The sequence below is a fragment of the Trachypithecus francoisi genome, unplaced genomic scaffold (genome assembly GCF_009764315.1).
Source record: "Trachypithecus francoisi isolate TF-2019V2 unplaced genomic scaffold, Tfra_2.0 Lachesis_group21, whole genome shotgun sequence".
Taxonomy (NCBI): domain Eukaryota; kingdom Metazoa; phylum Chordata; class Mammalia; order Primates; family Cercopithecidae; genus Trachypithecus; species Trachypithecus francoisi.
The window spans coordinates 8395255-8423168 of record NW_022681467.1 but is presented as its reverse complement, the minus strand read 5'-3'; the positions used below and the strand labels follow the sequence as shown (position 1 = coordinate 8423168).

Sequence of the window (27914 nt, the reverse complement as noted above, 5' to 3'; positions counted from 1 at the left end):
AAGGTGGGGTATGGAAAAAAGGGATGGCTTCCAGATGAAACCACTCCACATCAGATCAGGCATTTGATTCTCCTAAGGAGCGGATAACCTAGATCTGTTGCATGCCCAGTTCACAATACTGGTTCGCACTCCTATGAGAATCTAATGCTGCTGCTAATCTGACAGGAGGTGAAGCTCAGGCAGCAGTGCTAGCTCACCTCTTCCTAATAAGCCATGGACCTGAGGTTGGGGACGACTGCCCTATAGTAAAGCCCCTGGTCAAAATGCAAACCTCCATCAGGTCAGGAGCAGACAGACAAACCCAGATTTAGAGACCATCTAAAAAAGGCCTGGAGTATTTAAAAATGTTAAGACTAGGACAAATTTCCCCTGACACCACCCCACATCCTCCCCCCCACGACTCTGGGCAGACCCTGAAAGCCTTGTAACCACAGCCAAAGCCTAGCACCACCTGCATTCCCAGGACACACCCCGGCTTTGGTTTCCACAAAAACAGGCTGTATGTTAGTAGCACGATTATTTTATTATATGCTTTATAAAAAACAAATGCCCAAAGACATACACCACACCCCCCTCACCCCGCAATGGCCACTAGGGAGGGAGTTCATACTCTTCCTAATGTAGATCTGGCCATCTTATCAAGTAGACCACAGTATGTTTCCATATATACCCATAGATATTTCTCTCCCCTCAAATATTTGTATCTCAACTTAAAAAAGGAGGTGCAAAGAGTATATAAAGATAAATGAGATTTTCTTGCTGTTGTTATATTTCTTGCTGTAGTCAATACCAGATGACTACCAGTGGAGTAACGGGGCAAAACAAAACACAAACCCCACCTTCAGCGAGGAATGGAAGGTCTGTTACCTGCCTCGAGCAGCTGAATCACCTGCTGCAACTGGTACCTCCCTGACAATCATGGGTTTGTAGGGACATGGGCCAGGCGATTGCTTCTACTTGTTTCCTGAAGGCAAATGTCTCCTACACCCTTTCTTAGTAACTAAAGACGAACTGCAGGAGAACCCATTATTTAGATTCTGCCCAGAGGTATTAAATGCACGAGGAAAAATTAGTTTGTCCAAGTAGCAAGCGATAATGTTTTTAAACCAACATGGTTAAATGTTAAGATTTGTAGAAATCAAAATATTTATTCACATAATTTTAAAGTTGAAGCTAATAAATCTTCCGTGGTAATGATTTAAGTGCAAGTGATGCTTGGCTTTCTTTCACATTCATTTCTTTTCTTCTGAGTGAAGGCGTATCAGTTATTCTTGAACAAGTCAATACAGCTCTGCAAAAGGGAGACATTGTTCTGTGGGGGAAAAAAGTCAAAGCAGACCAATGAATTATTAAAACTTGCCATATACCTGTAATGACTCAAGTCCACCAACATAGCTTTTCACAGGAGATTTAAAGTCAGCCAGAGCAAGCTGGCCCTTCTCTTCATGAAATCCCAGGTGAACTGCAACGTACCACTCATCCCAATTTCATGTGGGAGAGCTCCTCTCCCTCAGTGGGTAAGGCTACCAGCCAAAGAGCTGATGTTCACCCAGCATGCACCTCTGCCCTCACCTGCTTGCTCCTAAATGTGATCCTATTTACTGTAACTTCTTAGACACTATCAGTGTGTTGTTCTACGAAGGTGAGGGCCTTGGAAAGATTGAATAAAAGTTGCTAGAAATTAGGGTTGGTAGCCGTAGCTCACACCTGTAATCTCAGCACTTTGGGAGGCCAAGGCAGGTGGATCGTCTGAGGTCAGAAGTCCAGCCTGGCCAAAATGGTGAAACCCCATCTCTATTAAGAGAAAAAAAAAAAAAGTTGCTAAAAATTAGTCATGGGTGACATTATAAACAAGACTACAAATAAACAATGAGTGGCTCCCATCAACTAAGTACTATAGAGGATTAATATCACAAGGCCACCCCAATTGCCTGATGACAATGGGTTAGTAAATTAGGAAATAACTTGGAAAAAAACCATAAAAGATGTTGGCTTCATTTGTAAGAAAACACTTACCCTGGCATGTTTTATTTCCAGTTCAGACATTTCAATTAGATTCTTTCTAAATGCTGCCACTCTCTTCCGTTTGAAATTTATCAGTTCTACAGGAAGAAACAATGCTTATGAAACCCAAGAAAAACTAAACAATTTTCATGTTCACTTTAACTACCAAATGGCATTCTTACAAACGGTCTCCAAAGCTTTCGTGCACCAGCATTATTTCCTCACATTTGTATTATCTCTGTGACCAGGAAACACTAGACATCTTCTATTAACGGTGGTGATACAGCTATCACTGTCTTTAAGTGGAAAACATCACCGCATCACCAAGCACGGTGAGTGGGAGGGCAGCAGCTGGAGACTTGGAGAACATGTGATGAGCAGCCTCACTCTCACCCTCTAGGTACCAGTGACTGGGAACAGGGCTGGAGTATGGGTGCTGGTGAGCCACATACTTCACCAATAGCTTGTGAAAACGCTTCTCAAAAGAAGACACACCAGGTTTGTGCAAACAATGTTCAGCATCACTAACCATTAGGGAAATGCAAATTAAAACCACAATGAGATTACCTCACACCTGCTAGAATGAATTTTCTCAAATAGATGAAAGATCAGTGTTGGCAACAATGCAGAGAAAGGGGAACTCTTCTACACTGTTGCTGGGGATGTAAATTAGTACAGCCACCATGGAAAATGGTATAGAGGTTCCTCAAAAAACTAAAAATAGAATTACCATATGATCCAGCAAACCCATTTCTGGGAATGTAACAAAAGGAATTGAAATCAGTATCTCAATGGGGTATCTGTACTTCCATGTTCACTGCAGCATTATTTACAATAGCCAAAATACAAAATCAATTGAGAAGTGTCCATCAGCGGATGAAGACAATGTAGTAAAGACACATAACACTATTTAGCCTTTAAAAAGAACAAAATTCTGTCATATGGGACAATATGGATGGATCTTAGAGGACATTATGCCAAATAAAATAAGTCAGGCACAGAAAGACAAACATTACATGATCTCACTTATCAGTAAAATCTTAAGTTGAACCCCCTAGAAGTAGAGAATAGAATGAGGTTATCAGAGGATGAGGGTGGGGTGCTGGGGAAGGTGGGAGCAAGAGAACGGGTAGAAGGCTGCAGCGAATACACTCAAGGAATAGATTTTGAGATATATTGCACAACAGGGTGACTAGAGTCAATAATGTATATTGAAACAGTAAATTTCAAATGTATTACCACTGAAAAAATGAGATGTCAATTAGCTTGATCTAATAATTTCACACTGTATACCTGTATCAAAGGATCACCATGCATTCCATAAATGCAATACAATGACTTGTCGATTAAAAATAAAACTTAAAACATTTTAAAATCCAAAACAGTGAAAACTGCTACTCGTATTCAAGACAGGTTTACTTGATGATCTTTAGGGCAGGCTTCCTTTTCATTTACTCCTATTGCCATCAGAATTCAGCATTAATGACCTATTGGAAATTGGAACCAAGAATATGCATGTCTCGCCCTACTACCTTCATTAACTTTGTGACATTAAGTTCTGTCTTGCAGTTTTACTTGCGTAAAACTTTGACCATCACTCAACCTTCTGCTGGTGCTCAAGTGTTGAGAGCAGACTCACCCTCCTCCTGTCTCTAGTGTTGTACAAAAGAACTGCAATACAGGCAGCCACATCCAAGTTAAAAAGTCACAAATTTCATAGTGACATGTTAAGTCTATAGTCCTTGCACTACAAGGTGATGTTTATCAGTCCCTTGGATATCCTGGGTGAAAATAAGCTCCCTGCCTTCCTCTGGACCTACACGTAGTACCAGGGCTCCATACGCTAACTACTCAACTGCTGTGAAACCAGCCCTTACCCACTGACTCAACTCTAGTCAGCTCAGCTACAAGTCTCAGAAAGCACGTGTATCAAAGGCAAACACAGGTTAAGACCCACCAATCTCAGCATTCTATGTACCTATTTTGCATTCTGAATATAGGATATAATCAATGTGGGTGAAAACTTGAGGCAGTAAAGGTAGTCCTAAATTGGCATCATTTTTTAAAGTTTTGTGATATTTCTTTAATCTCCTCTAAAATTGCCAGAGCCACGAAACTGGCCTATAAGATTTCAACTCAGTAGTTTTGAAGTGTGTATGTTTCCTTGAAAATTTCAGTTAAAAAAAAAAAGCTGTAATTGTTTCAGGAACAGAGTAGCATGAAGGTTACTTTAGAAGAAACCAGGACAGCCTCAGAGCCTATCTACGTGACATTTGCCAGGAAGCTCTGTGGCTTACAGTTAAGGTATTGTATTATAACCCTGAATAGACAAAAAGACAAATGATTAGAACTAGGTTTCCCCCAGGTAGCTTCAGGCATGTTGATGAACAGATCATTTCCCTACGTCTAGATTACCCAACCACTGGGAAACAAAGTTAGGAGAAAGCTAAGTTAAGATCTAAATTTTTCATGGAAACATGAATTCAGGGGGTGGGGGTTGAGTCCAATAGTGCCCGACTACAACTACTCACATTCTGGGTAATCCATTCCAACATGTGCTCTGGCATGTTCCATGGCTCCTGAGAACCCCAGAGAAGATCCACACAATCCTCTTAGGCAAGGACTACATATTACAATCATGTTCAATGGAAATGGTAAAAGTCCTCTGCTCTGAGGACTGAAATGGATAAGGCAAGAAAGAATCCAGTGGACGTGGACATGGACCGGACTTGTGATCCCTGAAACCTGCATGTGTGTGCAACGGCATGCGTGTGTGCACACACATACATTTCCTAGCTCAGTCCACTGAAGGGCACAGAAGCAGAGATACCCCAAAACAATGAGCATACTCAGATGCCGGTAACTGTTCTCAAAGAAAAAGAACCTTGGCTCCCTGAAGAAATGGCCAGTTTCAAGGCTGGAGTAGAGTAAGATTAGCATAGCCTATTGCTCTAAAAGAGGGGTTAGGGTGTTACAACCACATGCCAGCTTAAAGGTGATCCTATTGGCAAAGTCTGGACAAGTATCAAAAATAACTTGGTAATAATGAATCCTAAACCATTTTAAAAACTGGGAATTCATGACTCTAATAAAGAAGATAAAGGAAATCTCTGAGAAAAGGGAAGGCTTTTTGTAGTAGGATGACAAGTGCCAACTTGGGTAGGAAAGTTAGAGCTGGAGATGAGGGAAATCGTCTTTCTCCAACCATCAGAGTAACAGCTGCTTTAGCCAAGAATCATTAATACATACTAAATCTAGGGAGGAAGTTTGATGAAGACCAAGGTATTTGCGTGGTCTTAAATTGCCTCACCACAGATTGATGGGGGTTAAAATCGTAACTACACAGTGGAGAAATTGGATTTGGATACTATCTGAGTAATCAAAATTACCACCACAAAGGAAGGAGAGACACAATGTTCAATCAGAAGTGACACCCCAAGAAGGGCATATTACTTCTATTCTGCCAGGAACCCATAACCAGATCTAAAACATGAGGACACCAACCAAGAGTCAGAAATACAGGAATTGTAAAGAGATTCTCTAAAAAGACTGATATCATCAAAAACTAAGAACTATTCCAGAGTAAAGGAGACTAATAGCTAAGATAACCAGATGCAATCCTAGACTGGATCTTGTAGAGGACATCAAGACCTCATGAATAGACAGCAGATTGTAGTCCCAAAGTTAAACTTATCACAGCAAATAACCGTACTGTAACCATAGAAGAGAATGTCTTCAGTCTTAGGACATAAACAACGTTTTTAGGGCTAAAAGGAGCATAATGTATGCAACTTAATCTCCACTGGTACAGAAAAATCAGGTGTGTAACATTTGTAAGTACACAAAGCCATGAGGGTGACTGTGCATGTGCAGGTGATAAGGCAGATGGGGTGAAGTGCTGACACTGGGTGAAGGATAGATGGGCGTTTTTTGCACTATTTGTGCAACTTTTCTAAGTTTGAAATTATTTTCAAACTAGAGTACAGAAAGAAGAATGTCTCTGCTCAACCTTCTTTTGCAGATTCGGAAAGTTGTTCAAATTTCTGGCAGCACTCCTGCTGGTGTGCCTCAGCCAACTTGACGTCTTTGCTCTTTAACCGGGCTTTATCCAGAGCTTTGTTTGAGTTTTCATAGTCAATGAGGGCTTTGGTGCGTCTGTATAAGAGATCCTGGGAAAAAAATTAACAGGTATACATACTAAATATCTAAACCAGTCTAAAAAACAGCCCAAGTGCCATTGTACCACCTGAGATGTTAGGTGGCAATAATCTACCTCTACACCTTCCCTCTCCCAGAGTATTTTTAAATCTCCAGCTTCAGCAGCGATAAGCAACGCTGATAGCTTTGTTGAGAGCTTTTTTTAAGAATCCCTTATATGAATTAAGTGATTACTCAAGAGTGAAAACAGAACTATTTTTTTCAGTTAATTCAGTAAACAAAGTTAACTTCAAAAATTAAATATTGTGTATCAGAACACATATACAGCCACTGCTGGGTAAGTGAAGTTGTGAGAGCTGCTAAAATAAAACTGGGCAATGAAGTTAACCCTACCCTGCAAATCCTGCTTCTGGTAATCTACCTTGGAGATCCACTTAGTCAGATATAAAGGTTCTTTGCAATCTTACAACGAAGTAGAAATTACTTCAGTATCTGAAATCTGCAATTATGATGTATAGATTACACATTTAAAACTAGGTGAAATAACTGATGGGTGAAACTACTAGGCCTATTTTTGTATATACTCTAATAATCTTAAGTGAGCTCAAATTCCATGAAAGAAGAAAATAAGCTACTAAAAAAGTATGTTTTTAAAAACTCCAAGATTCAGAAAACAGGCCAAAGGGCAAATTAACTAAAATAAAATTACATGATGGGGGAAAAAATAAATTTTTACTCTTACTTTCTGATGACATTTCAGCCTCAGAGGGCATAGAATCCTATCTACTTTTATTTTGCCTGATTTAATACATTTCACATAAAATTAAAACATATTTGTTCAGGACAATGCAGACAATGCATGTTTCATTCCCAAAGGTTATTCTACTTACCATTTTGTCCATATATGTATATAAAGCCTTACGGCTCAAAGGCTGCAGGGATACTTGCAATTCAATAAAAACTCCCAAATCCTCTCTGCATGTTATGTCCCACATCAACGACCTATCATCCCCCAAACTATTACCTGTCTACTCCACACAACCCCCACAGCACTGTCAGATAGACAAGCTTTATGGATACAAGGCCAGAAAGGCATGTCATTTATAAAAACAAGTCTGATAAATTCTCATTCTGCCCCTTTGTATAAAGAAACCTTTTTAACAGACTTCTGGTCCTGCATTGCTCTGAGAAGCTGAGCTCAACTCTCTTCCTACCTTAGCAGCTTCGATGTTGAGCATGTAGTATCGGAGGAGCTCTGTTAGCTTCAAATCTTCATCTGATGAAACTCGACCCTCTACTTTCTATATAGAAAAGGAAAGGTCACCATCAAGGCAGAAAGCTACAGATCATAAAATATGTATTATCAAGACCAACACAAAAATCCTTACCCTAAGCTTTTCAAATAGCTCAGCAACCTTCAACAGGTACCTGAAAACGTACATGTAATTTTGGTGTAAGGTCTTAAATCATCTATAAACATGATCTTACCAGCGTGCAAGACAGGAATGGGTCAACTCAGCAGTCCGAGCCTGTGGCGCTTTAGCGTTAATTTGAAAGTGTTCTCATTTCAACTGACCCCAAATAGTAGAGAAGATGGTCACAAAACTACACACATGTACAACAACACACTCAGCCTCTTGGTGACCCTTTGGTCATCCTGCCATGTGCCCAAATATTCTTATTAAAAGCCAATGCTGTGTTAAACCAAGGTCGGGTTCTAATGAGCTCTGCTATGGGCATCCCAAAGCAGTAAATATGCTATTTAATTCGTCATGGTTCTGCCATTAGTCTTTCAATTTCAAGTGAGAAGTAATATCACCTGTTTTGCCAAGTCTGGATGTTAAGTAAAATATTATCTTACACCAGAAATGCTCAGGATGGAGAAACTAAAACACATATATATGTAAGTGCAGAGTGAAAATGGAAGGGTCTTTAATTCAATGAATGAAGATAATTTCAGAAAACTATACATCAAAACAGCTGTGTGTCAGACTGGGGTCATTAAATTATTCTCATGACCCCCATAACCAAATCTCTTCAAAGTCCAGGGCAGAGGCACATGTTCTCAGGATCTCCTGGGGCTGCATCACAGGCCATAAAAAAAGAAGGTCTAGGGCATTACCAAGCAAAATGGCAAGCTCCAATTGCCCGGGGATGATTCAAGATAAACTCTCACAAATGCCAAAACTCAAGAAAACAGGCTTTTTAAGTGTGACAAAAACTATTGCTTTGACAACATTTACTGTATTTGTTCACACATAGAAGAGCCCAAGTCCCCTACAATTGTCTTATAAGTGTCTTATGTCCAGAGAACATGTAAGATGAGTCCTGGAGACTTGTCTTACTGAGCTTTTAACTCCAGAGCAGGACCATATAGTCATTACTCATTTATGCCTTTTATTTTACCACTCAGCACTCGTCAATTGGGTTAGGGGAAATGCTTTTCCAAAAAAACTTACTTTTTGATGACTGTGGGCTCTTCTAAAGCCAGGCTATGTAAGCAGGCTGCAGTGTGGATATAGTCATCAGCAACATCTGCAGAAATAAGGACAAGTCTTTTTATCCAAACACAGCCAGGCTCATCAGCAAAGCTGTAAGTGACTGGTGGTAAATGATATTTACTTTTATGAGATCTGGTCATTTTGTCAGCTTTCACACAAGAATCTTTGATTCTATTGTAATAGTTAATAAGGAAGTTCTTCTCTTGCTCAAAGAAGTCATCTACCTCCTAGAAGGAAGAAAAAAAGAACCAGACATTTCATGAATTTGAAAGTATACTATCCCTGCAGCCTTTTATATTTATCAATATAAAAATATATTGCTTAGAACATAGCAAATAAACACGACTAAAGTTTAACCTCTACAGATCAGGGAATTACAAATTTATGATACTATTTCTTAACCAAGGCTGGCAAAAATCAAGGGCTGGCAGAAAATGTCTACAGAAGAATCACTTAACAATCACCAGTAAAACTGGCATCCTAAGACCCAGCTATTTCACACTAGTACAATGGTTCTACCAGGTGGAACACGGCCACTTAGCCTTGCATACCTATCTGTGTGTGAATGAGGGTTTTTTTTCTCCATTGGTTTCAGACTGGGAGGAAATCCAGGTCATCTGGCAGGCACTGGCCAAGGATGCCAATGCCAAATATCCCATAATGCATGGATAGAGGACTGTCCCATATACCTTAAACTGGACTAAGTCTGAGTTTCCTCATTTCTGATGATGCCCTCTCCACTGAGCACCTGTATTCTGGGCTACCTGGAATAGCAGAGGCAGATACCAGATAGTAACTGTAAGGGTTACTCCGTTACAAAGGAATGAGAAGGCCCGAGAAGAAATTAAATCACACCTATAAGGGTAATGGAAATGTTCAGAAATTTTTGTATTCTTATCTTTGTGCTAACGCCTTCAAATACAATATGTAAATAAAATCTAAAGTTTGGTTCCTTAGTTGTGCCAGCTAGGTTACATGTCAAGTGTTTCTCCATCACCTGTAGTTGGTGACCAAACTGGATACTGATCTTGTATATTATTTTAGAAATTACTGAGTAATCTCCCTCCTTACAGAAAAAGAGAAAATGAAGCCAAGTGTGGAAAGGTTCAAGTTGCTTCTTGGAGAGAACAAGGTGCTTTGGGAAATAAGTGAAAACTGAATAAGTAGATGAAAATTACCAAAATCTGAAGAAAACTTACATTTCTTAAAAGTTAACCATTTGCTTCACAAGTATCTCTTTCAAAGAAATAAAAGGTCACCTACTCCCAATGAAGTCAAAAATTTTCTCCAACAGCCAAACATCACTAACCTTAACTCCAGTAAAAAGGACTTCATCAGCACTTTTCACCACACTTTTGAAGAAGCCACCAAACATCTCTTTAGTATTTTTCCGCCTAACACTTAGCTAAAGGAAGAAAATTTCAAAGAACAGTTTATATGGTATGTATTTTTCTAGGTTCTCTTAAAGAAGTTCTGAATAACATTTTAAGTAATCCTCTTTATTACTACAGGCAAATGCACAAAGTATCTTTAATTCTGCCTTAACCTCCAAGCTTTAAAAACACATAATGGCTAAACCTAAACATAGGTAGGCCATCTCATTCTAAAAGGCTTAAGAGATTTTGAAAGACTGACTAGAAGCCAAGTCTTACTGGCTCTGAAATCCTTGGGAAAATTACTATTCTCTTCTATACATATTAAGTAGCAAAAACCAAAACATGATAAAAAGAAAAATAGCATAAAAGTCATAATTCAACAAAAAGGGTAGCTGGGAAGAAAATAAATTACACAGGGCCGGGCGCGGTGGCTCAAGCCTGTAATCCCAGCACTTTGGGAGGCCGAGACGGGCAGATCACGAGGTCAGGAGATCGAGACCATCCTGGCTAATACGGTGAAAACCCCGTCTCTACTAAAAATACAAAAACTAGCCGGGCGAGGTGGCGGGCGCCTGTAGTCCCAGCTACTTGGGAGGCTGAGGCAGGAGAATGGCGGAAACCAGGAGGCGGAGCTTGCAGTGAGCTGAGATCTGGCCACTGCACTCCAGTCCGGGCGACAGAGCGAGACTCCGCCTCAAAAAAAAAAAAAAAAAAAAAAAAAAAAAAAAAGAAAATAAATTACACAAATTTTAATTCCCTTAAAATGAACTTAGTTAACTTTGGGATTGTTAAGAAACTAAGGAATGTTTGGGACTGTTAATTTCTTAAAAAGAAAACTAGGTTTTGCAAGGCGAAAGTAGTCAAAATTTTCTTTAAGCAGGGTTTTACAAAAAATGACTTACACAATGAAGGAAAAGCAGCATCTAAAAAGGTTTCCATTGTGTAAGAAATTCAAAACTCTAAAGCAGTCAATTTTTTAGAAACTATCAAGAACATTTTGAAAGTATAAACATTTGAAGTCGATTGTCAAAACGGAATAAAAATGCCTTACATCCTGATCATATTCCAGGAAAACATGAAAGTTGCGATCTTTACTGAGAACAGCGTGAGAAGAAAGCCGCTGAAGAAAGACCTCATGGGAGGAGACAGTCTTCTTAAAAACCGCGAGATACTCACTGAAAAGAGATGCGCACACAGCATTCAGTTGACACAGCTCAACTACCTGACCAATACCACTCCTGGTTAATTCTATGGCTCTGCTCATGCCACCACAAAAAACACTGCAACTGGACCAGACAGTGTTTCAGTATAACCTGGTTATGCTGAACCTGGTTAGATAGTAAGGCAATTGCCATTTTTGAATCTGTGGAATAAGCCTATGGAGGACAGCAATGTTGTCATTGGATTTGATGGATCAAGTCCATGAGCTCCCAAATCTACATGCAATTACTGTTAGTCAGCAGCCACAGAACATTTGTTTCTTTAAAGCAATGAAAACCCTGTAACTCTGCAGTCTGAGTACACGCATGAGTCTAATGAAGCTAAAAGTTAACAAAAATTACAAAGCAGCTTTATCTCAACCTAGACATTAAGTGTCACCTTAAAATTTCTAATGGTAGAAACTTGGGTCTGTTGTGTTCAGTGCCTCATTCCCCAGAGCTGGTCCCAAAGCCATTCAAGTGTGTGCTAAATGCTTTCAGTGCCTGGAGGTTTGAGTGCTGCCCTAGATGACACAGGGACTTGGGGACGCGGAGCTGATGGTGGAAGAGCGGAGGAATGAGTACTTTTCAGCTAAGATGAGGAAGTCAAGGACGGATTCACAAGAAACTTTCCAAAAATCTATTTTTGTTTGAAAAAAATAAATGACAACCAGATTAAAATATACTTGCTGCCTATAGACCTGGACTTCCTCTTTCAAATCAATGTGATGATTACTGAGAATGCTGCTCTGTAACAGCACTCATTATTCGGTCTGGCCCGGGGATGGCTCCCTATAATCTCAGCACTATGCGAGGCAAAGGCGAGCGGATCACTTGAGCGCAGGAGTTTGAGACCAGCCTGGGCAACATGACAAAACCCCATCTCTAAAAAAATTTTTAAAGTTAGCTGAGTGTGGTGGCGTGTGCCAGTAGTCCCAGTAACCATGGTCCCAGTTACTCAGGGGACTGATGTGGGAGGATCGCTGAAGCCTGTGAGGTGGAGGTTGCAGTGAGATAGCACCATTGCACTCCACCCTGGCCAAGAGAACAAGAACCTGTCTCAAAAAAAAAAAAAATTTTTTTTTTCATGTAACAGCATTCATTACAATCTAATTTCTTCTAAACGTCTGGTAATCAACCTTCTGAAAGAAAAGTTTTGTACATTATGAGCAATTTATAAAGGCACAAAAGTTTATTTCTTCACTGTGCCAGACCAGCATCCCTACCAAATAAGTATGCTCTACATATGGGAAAAAACAACTAGTCTATCAGGTATTAGGGTCAATGGCCTCCAATGAATCAATGTGTGAAGTACAAAGACCATGCCCCACACTATGCAAGATGTATTACTAGCTTTAGAAAATGACGCCAGGGACCTAATTAACAGCTGCACTTAAAACAAAATTAAGTCAGGTTCTTCTACTTATTTTTGCATACAGCACCACTTTTCTACTTCTCAAAAGACAGAGCCCACCAGGAAAATCCACTTACGCTTCCAGTTCTTGTTTCATCTTGGCAAATTCTTCTTTGGTCATAGACCCTTCACCTTCTCCCAGTTTCTGCATCTTCTCTCGAGGACCATCAAAGTCGGGTTTCGTAGGAGCAGGTGGAATCTGCAGCAGAGGCAGGAACTCATGAGCCTCTCGTCCCAGCAGCTATGTTTTCTAGTTGGTGCCTCATTCTACTCTTGCTGGTCCACAGGAGACAACCACTGCACTCCTGTGGGGCTATTAAAAGTCAACTCCTGTTTTTTCTTAACCTTCCTTATTTCTTCTGGCCACTTAAAATGAGGTGTCTTCCTGAGTTGCGTATTCACTTTGATGGCAATCATTTGTTCAGTTTATCCATTACAGACAATGTTCAGAGCACAACAGTGTCTATACTGCTTCAATGTTGGCCTAAAACTAGTACAACGAATGCCAAACACCAACAATTAGCCATCAAGATTATACAGTCTCCAGTATTCCAAAGGAATTTTTTTCCTAATCCCAAAGGATAATCAAGGACTCTAATTTTGGATGAACAGAATATATCTAAATATAAGCTTTAGTACTAATTTTGTTTATTAAGAAATCATCATTTGGACAGATTCTTCAGTCTGCCTGGCAGGACAAAATGCATGGAAATCTCCTTTAAAATCAGTTTAATTCTGTTCCTGCAGCCAAGAATTAACAATCAAGGGTGAAAACTGCCTCCTTGAGCACTTCTTTTGTTTCTGGGAGACAAGAGTCCCACTCTGTCGTGACGTGGCATGGCCTCGGCTCACTGCAACACCTCTGCCTCCCAAGTTCAAGTGATTCTCATGCCTCAGCCTCCCTAGTAGCTGGGACAACAGGTATGTGTCACCACACCTAGCAAATTTTTTGTACTTTTAGTATAGACAGAGTCTCAATATGTTGCCCAGGCACGTCTTAAAATCCTGAGCTCAGGTGACCCACCCACCTCAGCCTCCCAAAGTGCTAGGATTACAGGTATGGCCTCCTTCAGCAACTTCTGAGAAATCTTATCACAAACTATTACCAATACTAATGTTTCCTAGAAATCAATTCTACTGACACTGGAAAAAAACATACCAGAGAAAAACCAAACCTAAAGGTAGGTAAGACTAAAGTCATTACACTGTTCACACCCCTTTACAATGTAAATAATGTAAGCCTGGATGCACCACCTCAAAGCTCCAACACTATTTCCTTCACATATTTTTCACTTGACAGTTAGCAAATACTCCCATAGGTAGATGAAATCTAACTTTTCACAATCCATTACAAAAAGTGGATATAAGTCTCTTAAACTAAATGCATAGCAAGGCAGAAAGAACTAGCTTATTTGATTTTCTAAAAGACTCACAATAAGCCCAGCATAGTCTGTTGTTTCAATAAGAGTGTCATGTAGCCACACAAAGTCTTCATGTTGCCTTGTGACAGAAAACTCTGGGCTCTGAAACGTGGGCAATGTGGTCTGTAAAGAAAGAAAGAAATTAACTAGTAACCACGACTTTTAGGTAAGTGATTTGGGTTTCCTAGGCTACATGGTGGGAAAATTCTGCATAATACATTATAATATGATCCAGTAAAGAACCAAGCAGTAATATATGATCTCCGATCATAGAAGTCCTAGCTAAGATTCAACCTGAACTCTAAGGAACTCTTAAGGATTTCTCCCCAAACTCCACCTTTCTGAAGCTTGTAATGAATATCCAATCAGATAATCTACTGGTAGAAGTTCAGTTCCAACAAGTAAGCCACAACCCTAATTCTATTTTTTTGTTTCTGTGTGCTTTTTTTTGTATATATACATTTTTGGAACAGGGTCTGGCTGTCACCCAGGCTGGAGTGCAGTGAAATGATCTTGGCTTCTTGGCTCACTGCAACCTCTGCCTTCCAGGGTTTCAAGCCATCCTCCCACCTCAGCCTCCTGAGTAGCTGGAACTACAGGTGTGCGCTACCACATCCAGCTAATTTTTGTATTTTTGGAAGAGATAGGTTTTTGCCATGTTGCCCAGGCTCAAGAGATCTGCCTGTCTTGGCCTCCCGAAGCGCTAGGATTACAGGTGTGAGCCACCCAACCCAGCCCCAAATTCTACTTTTTTAAGTCTGAATTTACCACAAACCCCCAACTTATAACAAAAAAGAAAAATAAATTTTAAAAAAACCTCTTAGCTGTAACTTACTATGGTTCTAAAAATTGTCCCTGGCTTCCTTCCTTTTCACTCCAGTGAATGCTGATTTTACCTCCTTTGATCTGGTAAGCTCAGGCAGAGAATTATGTCACCAGTCTTTTTACACTGCCTTCGGAATAACTGAAGTGTGCTATTCAAGCCGCCCAAGCATTAAGAAAAAACCACATGGGAAAGGTCCTTCCCAATTTAGTAAATGCTGAAAAAACAGCAAGCTACAGAGAGAAACTTCCCTTGGATGCAAATTAAAAACGAAGGGCTGGGCGCGGTGGCTCAAGCCTGTAATCCCAGCACTTTGGGAGGCCGAGACGGGCGGATCACGAGGTCAGGAGATGGAGACCATCCTGGCTAACACGGTGAAACCCCGTCTCTACTAAAAAATACAAAAAACTAGCCAGGCGAGGTGGCGGGCGCCTGTAGTCCCAGCTACTCGGGAGGCTGAGGCAGGAGAATGGCGAGAACCCGGGAGGCGGAGCTTGCAGTGAGCTGAGATCCGGCCACTGCACTCCAGCCTGGGCGACACAGCAAGACTCCACCTCAAAAAAAAAAAAAAAAAAAAAAACGAAGGTGGGGCCCCAGGATGTGATGGCTCTGGCTCAAGCCTTCAATCCCAGCACTTTGGGAAGCTGAGGCACGTGCATTACCCGAGGTCAGGAGTTTGAGACCAGTTTGGCTAACACAGTGAAACTCCATCTCTACTAAAAATATAAAAATCAGCTGGGTGTGGTGGCTCAGGCCTGTAATCCCAGCTACTCTGGTGGCTGAGGCACGAGAATTGCTTGAACCTGGGAAGTGGGGGGGTTACAGTGAGTCAAGATGGCGCCACTTCATTCTAGCCTGGGCAACACAGTGAGACTGTCAAAAAAAAAAAAAAAAAAAGAACCCACAGCCCAGGGCTCTGCCAGAGCAGAATGCTGCTGCCAAAATGGCACTCACCTGATGCTTACTGTGAGATTAGGGAAGTTCTCACTTAGTAGTGCTACCCTATGAATAGCAACTGTTTCAAGCTCAGGGAATCTCTTCTCATATCCACTGTGAATAACAAGGCTGCAACCCAACACTATATGTATTACCACTGTATGTTACTTACCTTTGTGTGCACTGTAAATTTGACTTTATCTCTCTCACTGAGTGCATCAGGTATGTCAATCTGAAGTGAGGGATCAACATTCAGGTCCACAGATACAGATCTCAGCTGAAATACATTTTTTGCATATTAGTTTCAAACTCATTTGGCCCTAAAAAATTACTCCAAAAATGAGTAGTTACTAAAAAGCAGTTTATACGTAGATCATTTAGAAATGTCAACTGAGACATTTGAGGGACATTTCTAAGTTTATTCGAAACTGAGGGGAAACCCCTTCTTCAAATGCATTGGTATATCCAAAGTATTCCTGTAATGTAAACAAAACAACTGCTACAATAATGTCATGTACAGTACATATTTTTATGCCTACATGAGAAATACATTTGGCCAAATACCTGACTGTACACTAAGGCCTGTACTAAACAGAACAAAATCTTGAATTCTTACATAAATGCCAAAGTACAATGAACATTCAAGAGGCATTAACCAGGCCACACAAACATCTGACAGGAAAACCTAGGGAGATGGCACAGAGAACAGTCATGAGGAGTAGGATCCTGGGTGGAGAGTTCCGAGTAAACCTGGGACTGTTTCAAATAGCCAAGAAATCTAGACAGGAGGGGTGAATTAGAAAAACCAACCAAGGCCTTACTTAATTAGTACAATCCCACTGTGGTTACACATGAGCAACAAGTGTGAGCACCACTCTGAATACTCAACTAATTTTGTGAGCTGGAAATTCAGAGGAAAAAACTACGTAACTCCATTTCTGCCAGTCAAAAAAAAAAAAAAAAAGACAGAATAGTGGCAGCACTGATAAGAACTGGGCTATTAGGGAAAAGTAACTTAAACAAAGGTAAATTAAAGCAGACAAGGTGGTGGCCAATCTGAAAGCTTGACACACAAGGCACGAGGAACTCAGAGTAAGCCTCTCATTGCCCCATTCCTTTTGCTGTAAAAAGTGCTCAAGTTGTCATTAACACTGGATTACCCAAAGCAGGAAATGCCAACTGAAGATTAGAATTAAGAAGATGAGGTATTTCACTCCAAATTTCCCTTTGGGTCCCTTTCTTCAAACTAAAAAGTTCAAGACTAAAAATTATGTACTTAATCTCTAAAACTTGAAAATCTAGTCAATCAGCTACAAAAAGACTAAATATATTCACTAAAAGCACATGGATTACTTAAAAGTTTCAAGTACTTCCCTTTTCCTTAAGCACTGTATATTTATAATTCTGAAAGCCAGAGGGAGATATCACAATGGCTTTCCTCCAAGAAATTAAGCTCAAGTAGTCACCAGAAGTTGATTTTTAACATCAACTATTAGTAACATCAAAACAGACACTTTTGAGTCCTCACATCTCAACCTAAGTACTTTTTCTTCCAAATCAATTATTGATAATTCCTATGAAATATCTGCTTGTCTGGCTTAATTTTCACATGTCCATTTGTGAGATCTCTGCAAACAAAGATAAAGCTTCAAGGTCAGAGACTTCATTTGATCATAACTGTGACTCCAGCTCTGGCATATTTTCTGATAAGAGTTTCCTTCCTTCTGCTGAGTTAACACTGGGCAAATACGGCCTTTAAAAACAATACCTCAGCCCATTAACTGAGATGTGCAGAGGAATACCGACGACTCTACTGATCTTAGGCTTATCTGTCAAGGTCAGGCAGGCCCAAGAACAGGAATCCACAGAGCCAGGCGTAAGTAGCAGCCATGGTCTCTGGAGGAGACACAGGGCATCTCACAGGACAGGTCTAAGGTGCGTTTCCCAGAGCTCTAAAACTGCCACATTTCCTAAGATTCCATTTCCTAAAGAAGTCACAAACCCTGACTTCTAGCACCGCTCAAATGAATATGCTGACAGTTCCATTTTTGCTCACAAGCCCAGCAAACTCACTGAGCCTGTGAACTCCACATGGGATACCCTTGGAATTCAAATAGGAGGACCCAAGGGGGGTGTAATCAAGTAAATGCAGCTCATTCAAGCACCACAGTTAAAGCTACAATGGATGCTACCAGCTGCTTTAGCTGCTTTTCGTTCCTCTGAATAATTATCTTCTGTTTTTGTCCCTTTTCCCATGTAGAGGTAATACCCCTGACTATACCTGTCTTCCTTCCTGGTTAGTATAGAAACATTTTTTGTTTCAGAATGTGATGAGGACAAAAAGAAGAAAACTACTAGGTATGAGTGACTGCAACCACAGCATATCAAACATCCGAGCTTCACTAGCAGCCATTTCTGCCCAGACATTTCACCCTAGGAAGGGATTCAAGCAAAAATCCAATCACTTGACATGATAGTCCTAACCACCAAATAAGCAAATACTGCAATTCTGTATTTGGACCTTAAAGAACTGTCTAAAAGAGAATACTGGCAAAATCCCTCAGCATCCAGGCCATCACCAACTCAATGTTCCCCAGGCACAAGTTAAACGAACTTCCTCATACTACAGCATATAACCCTCCAGATGAGACAAACATGGGCAGAAAGTAGTGAAATAACTAGAGCTTCTAAGTCAGCATTTGTACCCTCGCTCGGGAAGCATCAAGCATAACTAAAAGTTCAGCATTCCTCCTTCTGCTTAGACAACAAACCCACTCCACAGTGCTACAGAACTTGCTAAATAATGACCAGGCTCCACTCTTCCTCTCTCACTTGCCTCTGCCTCCATCCCCCTTAGCTTCAAGGGCTCAGAGTACTCCTTAGCCCTGCTGGCCAACACTGCAGTCTCTGCCTTAGGCCATAGATGTTACAATGCTTACAGTGGCAGTTTACAACAGTTGAGGAAGCAGGCTTCAGAACCAAGTCCCGCCTTGGGCATGCCAGACCTTTACCATGCAAAGTTTTACCTCTTTTCCAGATCCCTTAGGTCACTTGTAAGAATCAAACTGAAAATATACCTACTCTCAAATAATTTAAGTTTTAAAACTGACTTCTGGCTGGGTGTGGTGGCTCACGCCTATAATCCCAGCACTTTGGGAGGCCAAGGTAGGCAGATCACCTGAGGTCAGTGTATCGAGACCAGCCTGACCAACATGGTGAAACCCCGTCTCTACTAAAAACACAAAAATTGGCCAGGCACGGTGGTTTACGCCTGTAATCCCAGCACTTTGGGAGACGGAGGCAGGTGGATCACAAGGTCAGGAGATGGAGAACATATTGGCCAACATGGTGAAACTCCATCTCTACCAAAAATACAACAATTAGCTGGGCATGGTGGCGCACACATGCAATCCCAGCTACTCAGGTGTGGCCTAAAGCAGAGACTCAGTGTTGGCCAACAGGGCCAACTTTGCATGGTAAAGGTCTGGCATGCCCAAGGTGGGAACTTGGTTCTGAAGCCTGCTTTGTTAACTGTTGCAAACTGCCACTGTAAGCATTGTAACATCTGAGGCAGGAGAATCGCTTGAACCCAGGAGGCAGAGGTTGCAGTGAGCCGAGATCACGCCACTGCACTCCGGCCTTGGCGATGAGAGTGAAACTCCGTCTTAAAAAAAAAAAAAAAATTAGTCTGGCATGGTAGCACATGCCTGTAATCCCAGCTACTCAGAAGGCTGAGGCAGGAGAACTGCTTGAACCCGGTAGGCGGAGGTTGCAGTGAGCCGAGATCGCACCACTGCACTTCAGCCTGGGCAACAGAGCCTCCAAACAAAAGTCTCCAAACAAAACAAAACAAAAAACAAACAAAAATCCCAACAACCCAGCCTGAGCAATATGGTGAGACCTCATCTCTATTTCAGAACTTTTAAAAAATGTTTAAAAACCTGACTTTTGTAGATTTCTCTTGAAACTACTGGCTCAAGTATTCTAAGTTTTAGGTAATGTTTCAGTTCATGATGTACTTCCCTACCAGGTCAATCCTTACAATACAGATTATAATCAGCCTTCATGATAAACAAGAGGTCAACAAGCACAGCTTCATTTGGAAAGCACATTTTCAACTGTTTTAAGAAATCGCAATGCTTTTGGGTAAGAGAGCCAAAGCACTTCTCTAAAAGGAGAAAAGCAGTTACGGAATCCCTGTGCATTTCCTTACCTATTCATCAGCTTCCCAGCTGGGGCACATCAGACACTGGCTACAGGACAACCCCGCAGCTCTTGAGCTCCTGCCCAACAATCTTCATAAACTCACTTTGGGCCCAAATTTCACTTACGACTCACTGTGGCACAAGACAATAATACCAGCAAAGCTGCCTCTTCAAAAGGTTTAATGGCTTACAGAGGGCAAAGGGCACCTGGATGACTGACCACAAAAGGCCAGATTCTAAAACTCAGAACCCACAAGGAGAACAGAAAAAAATACAGATTTTTCTAAGTGGTTATGGTGACTGCAGACACAGCATCAAAATGAAAATGACACAGTCCAAAGAAGTTAAACTCCACAATCTCTGATCTGTTAAGATTGGGGCTAGCTGAACATCATTTACATCTAATTAGTCATCTGAATCTAATAGTCATTTGTTTGCATACAATGTAAGACATGTATACAATATGCAGTGCTAGCCCATATTTTCCTATTTGAATATCCCACATAAATTACTACAGATAGGATAAAAAACACATGTATCTATTTAAATTACTTCCTAGTTTCCATTCCAAAAGCAGGAGATACGTACTTAAGCAGCACATGCTACAGTGTCTTCTTTCAAACTGTTCCTAGCCTCCAGGGATTTTGTTTTGTTATGCTTCATTCCACTGCCTAAGAAACTAAGATTTTGCCAGAAAGAGGGCCAATATGACAAATCATCCATGATTCTTAGCATGGAGCCAAGAAGCCTGCCTCCTTGATCAGATTTTCAGCTGGAAAGGTATCCACACCTTGCCTAGTCCAATATTCGTAAGTGAGGACATAAAATTCTAAGATGTTCTGTCACACTCTAGATTTGTATTACCGTCCACAAACATTAAAGATTCACACGATACATATTTAGGAAACATGTTACTTTGTTACTGTTTGAACTCTCAGGAAACAATGTTCCCAACGGTGCTCTGAATTGTTAACTGTTCTCTTCCATCCTGAAGATAACTAATACCTACTTAACTGTGTTCAATCTCAGCTGTAGATTATGGCACTGGTGTGTGAAAAACAACTGGTTAAACTAACTATAAGCAATACATTAACTCTTTTTTTTTTTCTTTTTTTTTTTTTGAGACGGAGCCTCACTCTGTCGCCCAGGCTGGAGGGCAGTGGCACAATCTCAGCTCACCGCAATCTCCGCCTCCTGGGTTCAAGTATCCTAGACACTCCTGCCTCAGCCTCCTGAGTAGCTGGGATTACAGGTGCACACCACCACACTCGGCTAATTTTTGTATTTTTAGTAGAGAAGGGGTTCTACCATGTTGGTTAGGCTAATCTCTAACTCCTGACCTCGTGATCTGCCCGCCTCAGCCTCCCAAAGTGCTGGGATTACAGGTGTGAGCCACCGCACCCGGCCCAACTCTGCTTTTACAGGTATTGGTTCTCATTCCCTAGCCATTGGTTCTCACTTTCCTGTAATTCAGGCCTGCAATATAATTTCTTAGTCCCCAAGGAAAACAGAACTAAGGACTTCTAACAGAAGATCTCAGTCTACTAACATAGCTAATTAAGCTATTAAAGCTACTCAGGCATCAGCTTAATAAAAAACTGAAGGGCTGCAGCAAGTGATCAGATTTTCACCACTCATCTTTGTGAGATGGGTCCCAGAGGGCCCCATCCCTGCTGACACCAACCATTCTTACCGGTAGCCTGCCAACACACAAGCAGTTCACAGTAGAACACTGCAGACTGCAGGGCATTTGCAGACTACATAGCCTCAAGTTCCTAGAACAGGAACTGAGGCTTGCAAGGAGGTCAGTGCAGCGCACTCAGCGAATGGATAAACTGAATCATCATTTCACAAGGCTGCAAGCCCATGCACTAATGGAATCAACGTGGAACCAGAGTTAAATTACTGCCTTAAATATGTAATGCATGCCAAGAAATCCATTAATTACTACGTACCGAAATTATAATACTTTCAAATGAATTCACAAAGCAAAAGGATTGAACTACATGATCTGTAAGGATCTCCTGGCAGAGAAATCCTAATGGGAATCAATACACCACTGCTACCAAGAAAGCAGGTCCAACAAATGAATAACAGAAACCCAGCCAGGCAGAGAGGTTCTTGTCTGCAATCCCAGCACTTTGGGAGGCTGAGGCAGGAGGATTGCCTGCGGCCAGGACTTTCAGACAAGCCTGGACAACAAAGCAAGGCCTTAAAAAAAAAAAATCAGCTAGGCTCGGTGGCCTATGCCTGTACTCCCAACACTCTGGGAGGTTGAGGTGGGAAGATCACTTGAGCTCAGGATTTTGAGTCTGCAGTGAACTATATGATCAGAGCACTGAACTCCAGCCTGGGAGCAGGCTGAGACCCTGAGACCCTGTCTCAAAAAGTAAAATACAGAAATGCCAATTTCCTTTATTCAGAGCTAAAGGCCTTCCCTACTACCGAATCCCATCAAGGCTCCCTCCCAAAAGTTCGCTGGCATATCAAGTCAGCAAGCCCCCTTCTTTTTGTAGCAGGGTCTCACTCTGTCACCAAGGCTGGAACAAGCCCTCTTCGACAAAGCTAAGATGGTCCGTATTACTCATGTGGATGAGGGTGTTGAAGGACGTTCACTGCTTTCGATGGGTCTCACTTCATGATCAAACCAAGATGAACAGGAAATAGGTTTCAGAATTTACCTTTACCAAGAAAGACGTTTCAGCAACAGTGGTAGAGCCGCCAGTTTGAACTTAAACTTGGTCATCTCAGTTTGAGACATAAATGGCAGCATGGAGAGCAAGCTGCCTGCTTTTTGGTTGGACATTTCTTTCACTCTGAGTTTGAGGTACAGCAAATTTCCCAAAGCATTCAGATGTAAATATTCCAATACTCAAGCCAGGGGCCCATTCAGGAGACTGAGTGCGGGAGTCTGGCCTGAGCCCAGGAGTTCGATACCAGCTTGGACAACACAGCAAGACTGTCTTGAAAAAAAGAATTCTAAACAAAATAAAAACAAGAATTCAAAATAAAATTCATGAAACCTGTAGGAAGGGTGGGGGAAGAAGTCCAACATTTTATCACCCGCCAGCTACCAAGTACCTAACAGCACAATGTCCTGGCTTTGCAGTGCTCTTGAAAGAAAAAGTGAAAACCCTGCAAGGGGAGCCATCTAGATTTGTCTTCCTCACCATTTACCATGACTGGAATGCTGAGGAGTGTGCCCTTCAGAAACTGAGCTTTTCAGGCAGAAAATGATACTTTTCTCTCCAGACCATATAGGAGTGCCTAAAAAAGTTATGCCAAAATGTAAAAAGGGGAAGAGTCAAGCCAAGGACCTCCATTTCTAAATTGAAGTCTTGGCTGCCCCCGCAAACGTGCAATTCACACACTCCTTAGGTACTATGGTTTGCCTTTAGGCAGCATGCTAAGGTGTGAATCTCTTTTAGACCTTGTCAGAGTACCTCAATGGCCAATCAGAAAACAGGTATTAAGGGTGAAGAAGCCACTTTTTGGAAAGTTAGATCATGCAGAGAAACTTGATTTATACTTCAAAAAATCAAATTTACCACATTCATGTGAGATGAGAGCTATCCTATGGCCATCTTCCTTCACGATTTCAGTAAGACAAGACAGAACTTACAAAGCTCTGAAATAGTTTTCTCACTATTGGGATCATTAAAATTAGCCTGTTTCCTTAAATACTATTTAACTTCACTCCACACTTGTTTGACCACAGGCTATTTGAGACATTCAGGGTACTAACCTATAGAACCCTTCTCACCTAATTTGCTCAAGCAACAAGACCCTGATAATAAAGACTGCAAAATGTTGAAAACAGCAGGATTTTAAACCAAGTTCCCCTCTGCAGCACAAGAAACTCAGGTAGGTTTCCAGTGTTCAAAGCCTGCACTCACAAACCTTCATGAAGCCCTCCCTTTGTAACCCTTAAGTACCCAGAACCTGCTGAAGAAAACCATCTTTCACCACCCTTTGATACGGTTCCTCAATATTAGTGGAAAAGCTTAATTCTCACAAAGATATCCAACAAGGCTAACTTTTACATGGCATGTTACTTCCTTAGGCAAGATTAATAGAAAACCTGAAAAATTCGCAACAAGCACACAAAGACCAGCTTCTGTAACACAACCTGACCCCACCCATATCACATCATTTTAGAAGGAAGTCCGTTTAAACCAGTGATTCTCAAGCAGGCAATTTTGACTTCTTACTATTACCATGGGAGCGGAGGAGTCCTGGCAGTGGCCAAGAACGTTGCTTAACATCCTACAACAGAGGGCACTCCTCAACAAAAGTGATCAGGCCAAAATGTCAACACTGCTCCCCAGACTGAGAAACTGAATTTTAAACTAAACCTCTAGTTCAGATGATTACTAGGTCTCAACGAATGCGAGTTTACAGCTCAGAAACAATTCTGGAAACTTAAAGCCTTGGCCAGGCACAATGGCTCATGCCTGTAATCCCAGCATGTTGAACTGGATGGTGAAACCCCGTCTCTACCAAAAAAACCCCACTAAAACTAGGCAGGCATGGTGGTGCATGCCTGTAGCCCCAGCTACTCAGGAGGCTGAGGTGGGGGCGATCACCTGAGCTCCCCAGGTCGAGGCTGCAGGGAGCTATGATCGTGCCACTGCATTCCCGCCTGGGTGACAGAGCCAGACCCTGTTTCGAAAAAAGCCTTTTCGTCACTTCTACCTATGGCCGAAATAATGTGAGCAGATAACGACCTTTTAGAGTATTCACAAATGGGGATCTTAAGACACCGAGTACAAGTTACTGAACTTGAACTAAGGCGTGGGCAGCTTGATATGTCATACTTCCTCAACTTAGAAAACAGTTGCAAGGGTAGCATAAAGCTTCAGTTCACAAAATTTGGTAAGTTTGGACTTGCTATGGTATTGGTCAAAGTTCAGGATTGTTCCTATACTAATGAACTGCACTCCACCCTAGCTAACGGAGAACAAAAATACCCCTAGAGCAGTTTCCATACCAGTTAAACATGAAACCAGAGCAGCAGTACTTAGTCTACAAACACTCCTGACTAGCTAAGAGGACAGATACTCACCAAAGTCCCTGTAACCAACCAGTAAGTAAGTTAAGGCCAAGTTGTTATTGTCAAGGAAGGAGAACCCCCTAGTCAAAAAGAGCACTAGGCTGGGAAGGTTGAGTTCAAATACCAGCCTGGTCAACACGGTGAAATCCGGTCTCCACAAAAATACAAAAATTAGCCAGGCATGGTGGTGCGCGAACTGTAATCCCAGCTACTTGAGAGGCTGAGGCAGCAGAATCGCTTGAACCCAGAAAGCAGAGGTTGCAGTGAGCTGAGATCGCGCCATTGAGCCAGAGAGAGACTCCGTCTCAAAAGGGGGGGAAAAAATCAAAAAACAATCTTTCTCTCATTAGTAGAGGTCCAGTTAGGAACCAAATCAACCATGCATCTCTTCCTCTGAACTGTTTCTGAGGAAGAAGGCAAACCAAACACCCTCAGCTAAAGAATGTAACAAAATGCCAGTGTCTGGCTACCAGATACGACTTGACACAATATTCCCTTTCAGTTTTGCTGAATTAGTCAAAATGAGTATTGGGCTAGAATTCAAAATCCTGAAGAATCAAGTATGTCCCCCTACCTTAGTTGGTCTTAACTCCATCCTCAGGGGAATTCCAAACCAAAGTAAATTATCAGGCGGGCATTTTTAAACATTTTAAGTAACACACAAAACATTTCAGTTGATTACTGAAATTGTATCATGGCAAGAAGTTGCCCAGGACTTGGTTTCCCATTATTTCATACTTCCCCCAAACTCCCTTTCAGTTAACCGTAACACCGTAATACCATCTAGGCTTGACCACTGCAGGGTATCAGCATCAGCAGAGATCAGAAAACAAAAATAAAGCCACACGTCAGGGTAGGTAATTATTTAGTTTTATTGTCTCTTTATTCCTGTAATGTAAAAAGGAAAATAATGCCATATAACCCTCTTCACTACAGATACCGACAGTTGCCGTAGCCTCTAAAACAGGCAGGAAATGGCCTTCATAACTATTTTCCAATTTTGATGGAGGATCAGGGTGGTGGAAAAGTCATTAAAAAACCAGCTGCAATATACTGTACTATCAGGGGTGAAGCAATTGAGTCCTTTTACCTAGCTGACTCTGAATCAAGACAGCTAAAAGAATGTACCAGAAAGAAAGAAAAAAAACAAAATGCTACCAAAACCCCCATCCAGTATCTACCCTTTATGGAGAAAAGTACCTTTATAATGTTTTACAAAGAATCGTGGTCTCAAGTTTCCACCTTGTTTCAGTAAAAAAGAACTTTCAAAGAAAACACTCTAAACAACAACCTCCTGTATACTAAGCTCTATTTCATTAATTAACGCAACAATGATACCCTTGTTGGAACAATCCAGCCGCTTCTAAACTATGGTATCTACTTACTAGATGAACACGTTTCTCTAAGGAGGTGCCTTTAATTTCTCAAGAGATGTGTAAGTTAAGACGGCTTCAAGTTACACTTTAGAGAGCCTTGTATTTTTAGAGGTTATTTTTCATCGGTCAGAAAAACTTCTGTCGACGATTCTGCACGAAAGGTTGCTCACAAACCATGCATCGCAAAGCTAACGAGGCAAATTTGAAGAACCAATGAAACAGTGGAGGCTCATCTCTGAATCTTTAATTGGCTATGGCAATCTCAATTTATTGTATTAATAATCTTTTAGACCTCAAGATACACGTGACCTAGGGAGAGTTTATATTAATGGACAAGACTTAAAAATAGACACAAAGTTCAGCAAGTATTTGAGCACCTACTAAAAATTACACAACTCCCCACAACAACGCACTCTGCGTTTCTGAAGTTGTAGGAAGCATGTTCGGACACCTGATGGAATTTCCCAAGTTGTTTGCCCCCCCCCCGCAAAAAAAAAGCGGGGGGAGGAAAGGGGGGGCATTTTGGGGGCAACAAACCAAACTGGTCTGTAGCATGTTAAGTCAATTTCACGTTCACCTACAGGTCACCACGAAGCCAAGGGAAGTTTTAAAATGAACATTCCGGGGTCTCCAGAGATCCTCTCTTCAAGTCCACTCGGCACGGGCGCCTGAGCCAGGGCTAAGGTCCCGCGTCTCCGGTTCTATCCTGAGAATCCGGGGGATCCACAGCGATTCCCTAGGGCAGCCTTCAGAGAAGACGAGGAACAGGGGCTGCCCGGGCCTCACGGGTGCTTCCCGCGCTAGGGATGGCCACGAGCAGCCAGGGCCTACGGACGCTCAAGGGAAAGAATATAGCGACCCAGGAGGTCGCAGGGCCGCCCGCCCAGGAGCCTGAGGTGGGGAGGACCTCACCTTGCTGCGGTCCTCCTCCTGCTGCTGCAGCAACTCGGGAACCGCGGCCATGGCGACGCGGGACTCGAGCAAGGGCCGCCTGGCTGTGCGAGGAAAGAAGAGGCTGGGCCGCCGCCGCCGCCGCCTGGGAGCCTCTCGGGGGCGGCCACGGCCCCGCCTCCGCCGGCCTCCCTGCCCGACGGCAGCAGGAGGCCTCCGGACTCCGCCACCATCCCAGCTGCCCCGGGAGCAGGCGAGCAGGGCGCCACGTGCTCCCCCAGAGCGGCCTCCCAGTCCCCGCTGCCGTCCATCTTGGAGCCGGGGAAAGACGCCACGCAGGGCCTACCCTTGCTACGCTCCACGAGGAGGCCGCCGACCGCAGGGCCGCGACGCGGACGCAAAGCCACGGACGCTCTCCCCCTAAGACGCGTCTAGAGAAAGACCGTGTTTCGGTGCCGGGGGAATTTATTACTCAGCCCGAGTCCAAGATGGCGGCGAGCGCTGACGTCACCAGATCTCGTGAGAGCAGAAGGGCGCGATTTAGAGGCTCCTGCGCT

General features: G+C 42.1%; 1 protein-coding gene and 1 non-coding gene across 3 annotated transcripts; both read right to left on the bottom strand.

The window, feature by feature from the left end:
* Positions 1–504: 504 nt before the first annotated feature.
* SNX5 (sorting nexin 5) lies at positions 505–27850 on the bottom strand. Of its 2 annotated transcripts, XM_033185530.1 has the most exons (14): positions 27704–27850; positions 27379–27461; positions 16005–16109; positions 14086–14196; positions 12730–12851; positions 11091–11214; positions 9973–10068; positions 8785–8890; positions 8622–8697; positions 7551–7590; positions 7377–7463; positions 6014–6173; positions 2017–2102; positions 505–1312 (listed from the first exon to the last, which is right to left on the bottom strand). In XM_033185530.1, exons 2-14 carry the CDS (start codon positions 27427–27429, stop codon positions 1262–1264), a joined length of 1215 nt encoding a protein of 404 aa, XP_033041421.1. In that variant the 5' UTR covers positions 27430–27461; positions 27704–27850; the 3' UTR covers positions 505–1261. The 2 variants fall into 2 exon arrangements, with proteins under 2 accessions (XP_033041421.1, XP_033041422.1); XM_033185531.1 differs by lacking the exon at positions 14086–14196 and having other exon boundaries at positions 27704–27845.
* LOC117069153 lies at positions 21653–21889 on the bottom strand. The gene has a single exon (XR_004431403.1). It is a non-coding gene; the product is annotated as a small nucleolar RNA SNORD17 (small nucleolar RNA).
* Positions 27851–27914: the final 64 nt, after the last annotated feature.

Coding starts and splice junctions, on each gene's coding strand:
- SNX5 (XM_033185530.1), bottom strand. CDS start 27,429: ATGGCCGCGGTTCCCGAGTTGCTGCAGCAGCAGGAGGAGGACCGCAGC. Junction 7,591..8,621: donor GAGCCCACAGTCATCAAAAA/GTAAGTTTTTTT, acceptor GTACGTTTTCAG/GTACCTGTTGAAGGTTGCTG. Junction 2,103..6,013: donor TTCCGAATCTGCAAAAGAAG/GTTGAGCAGAGA, acceptor TTCTTCCTGTAG/AACTGATAAATTTCAAACGG.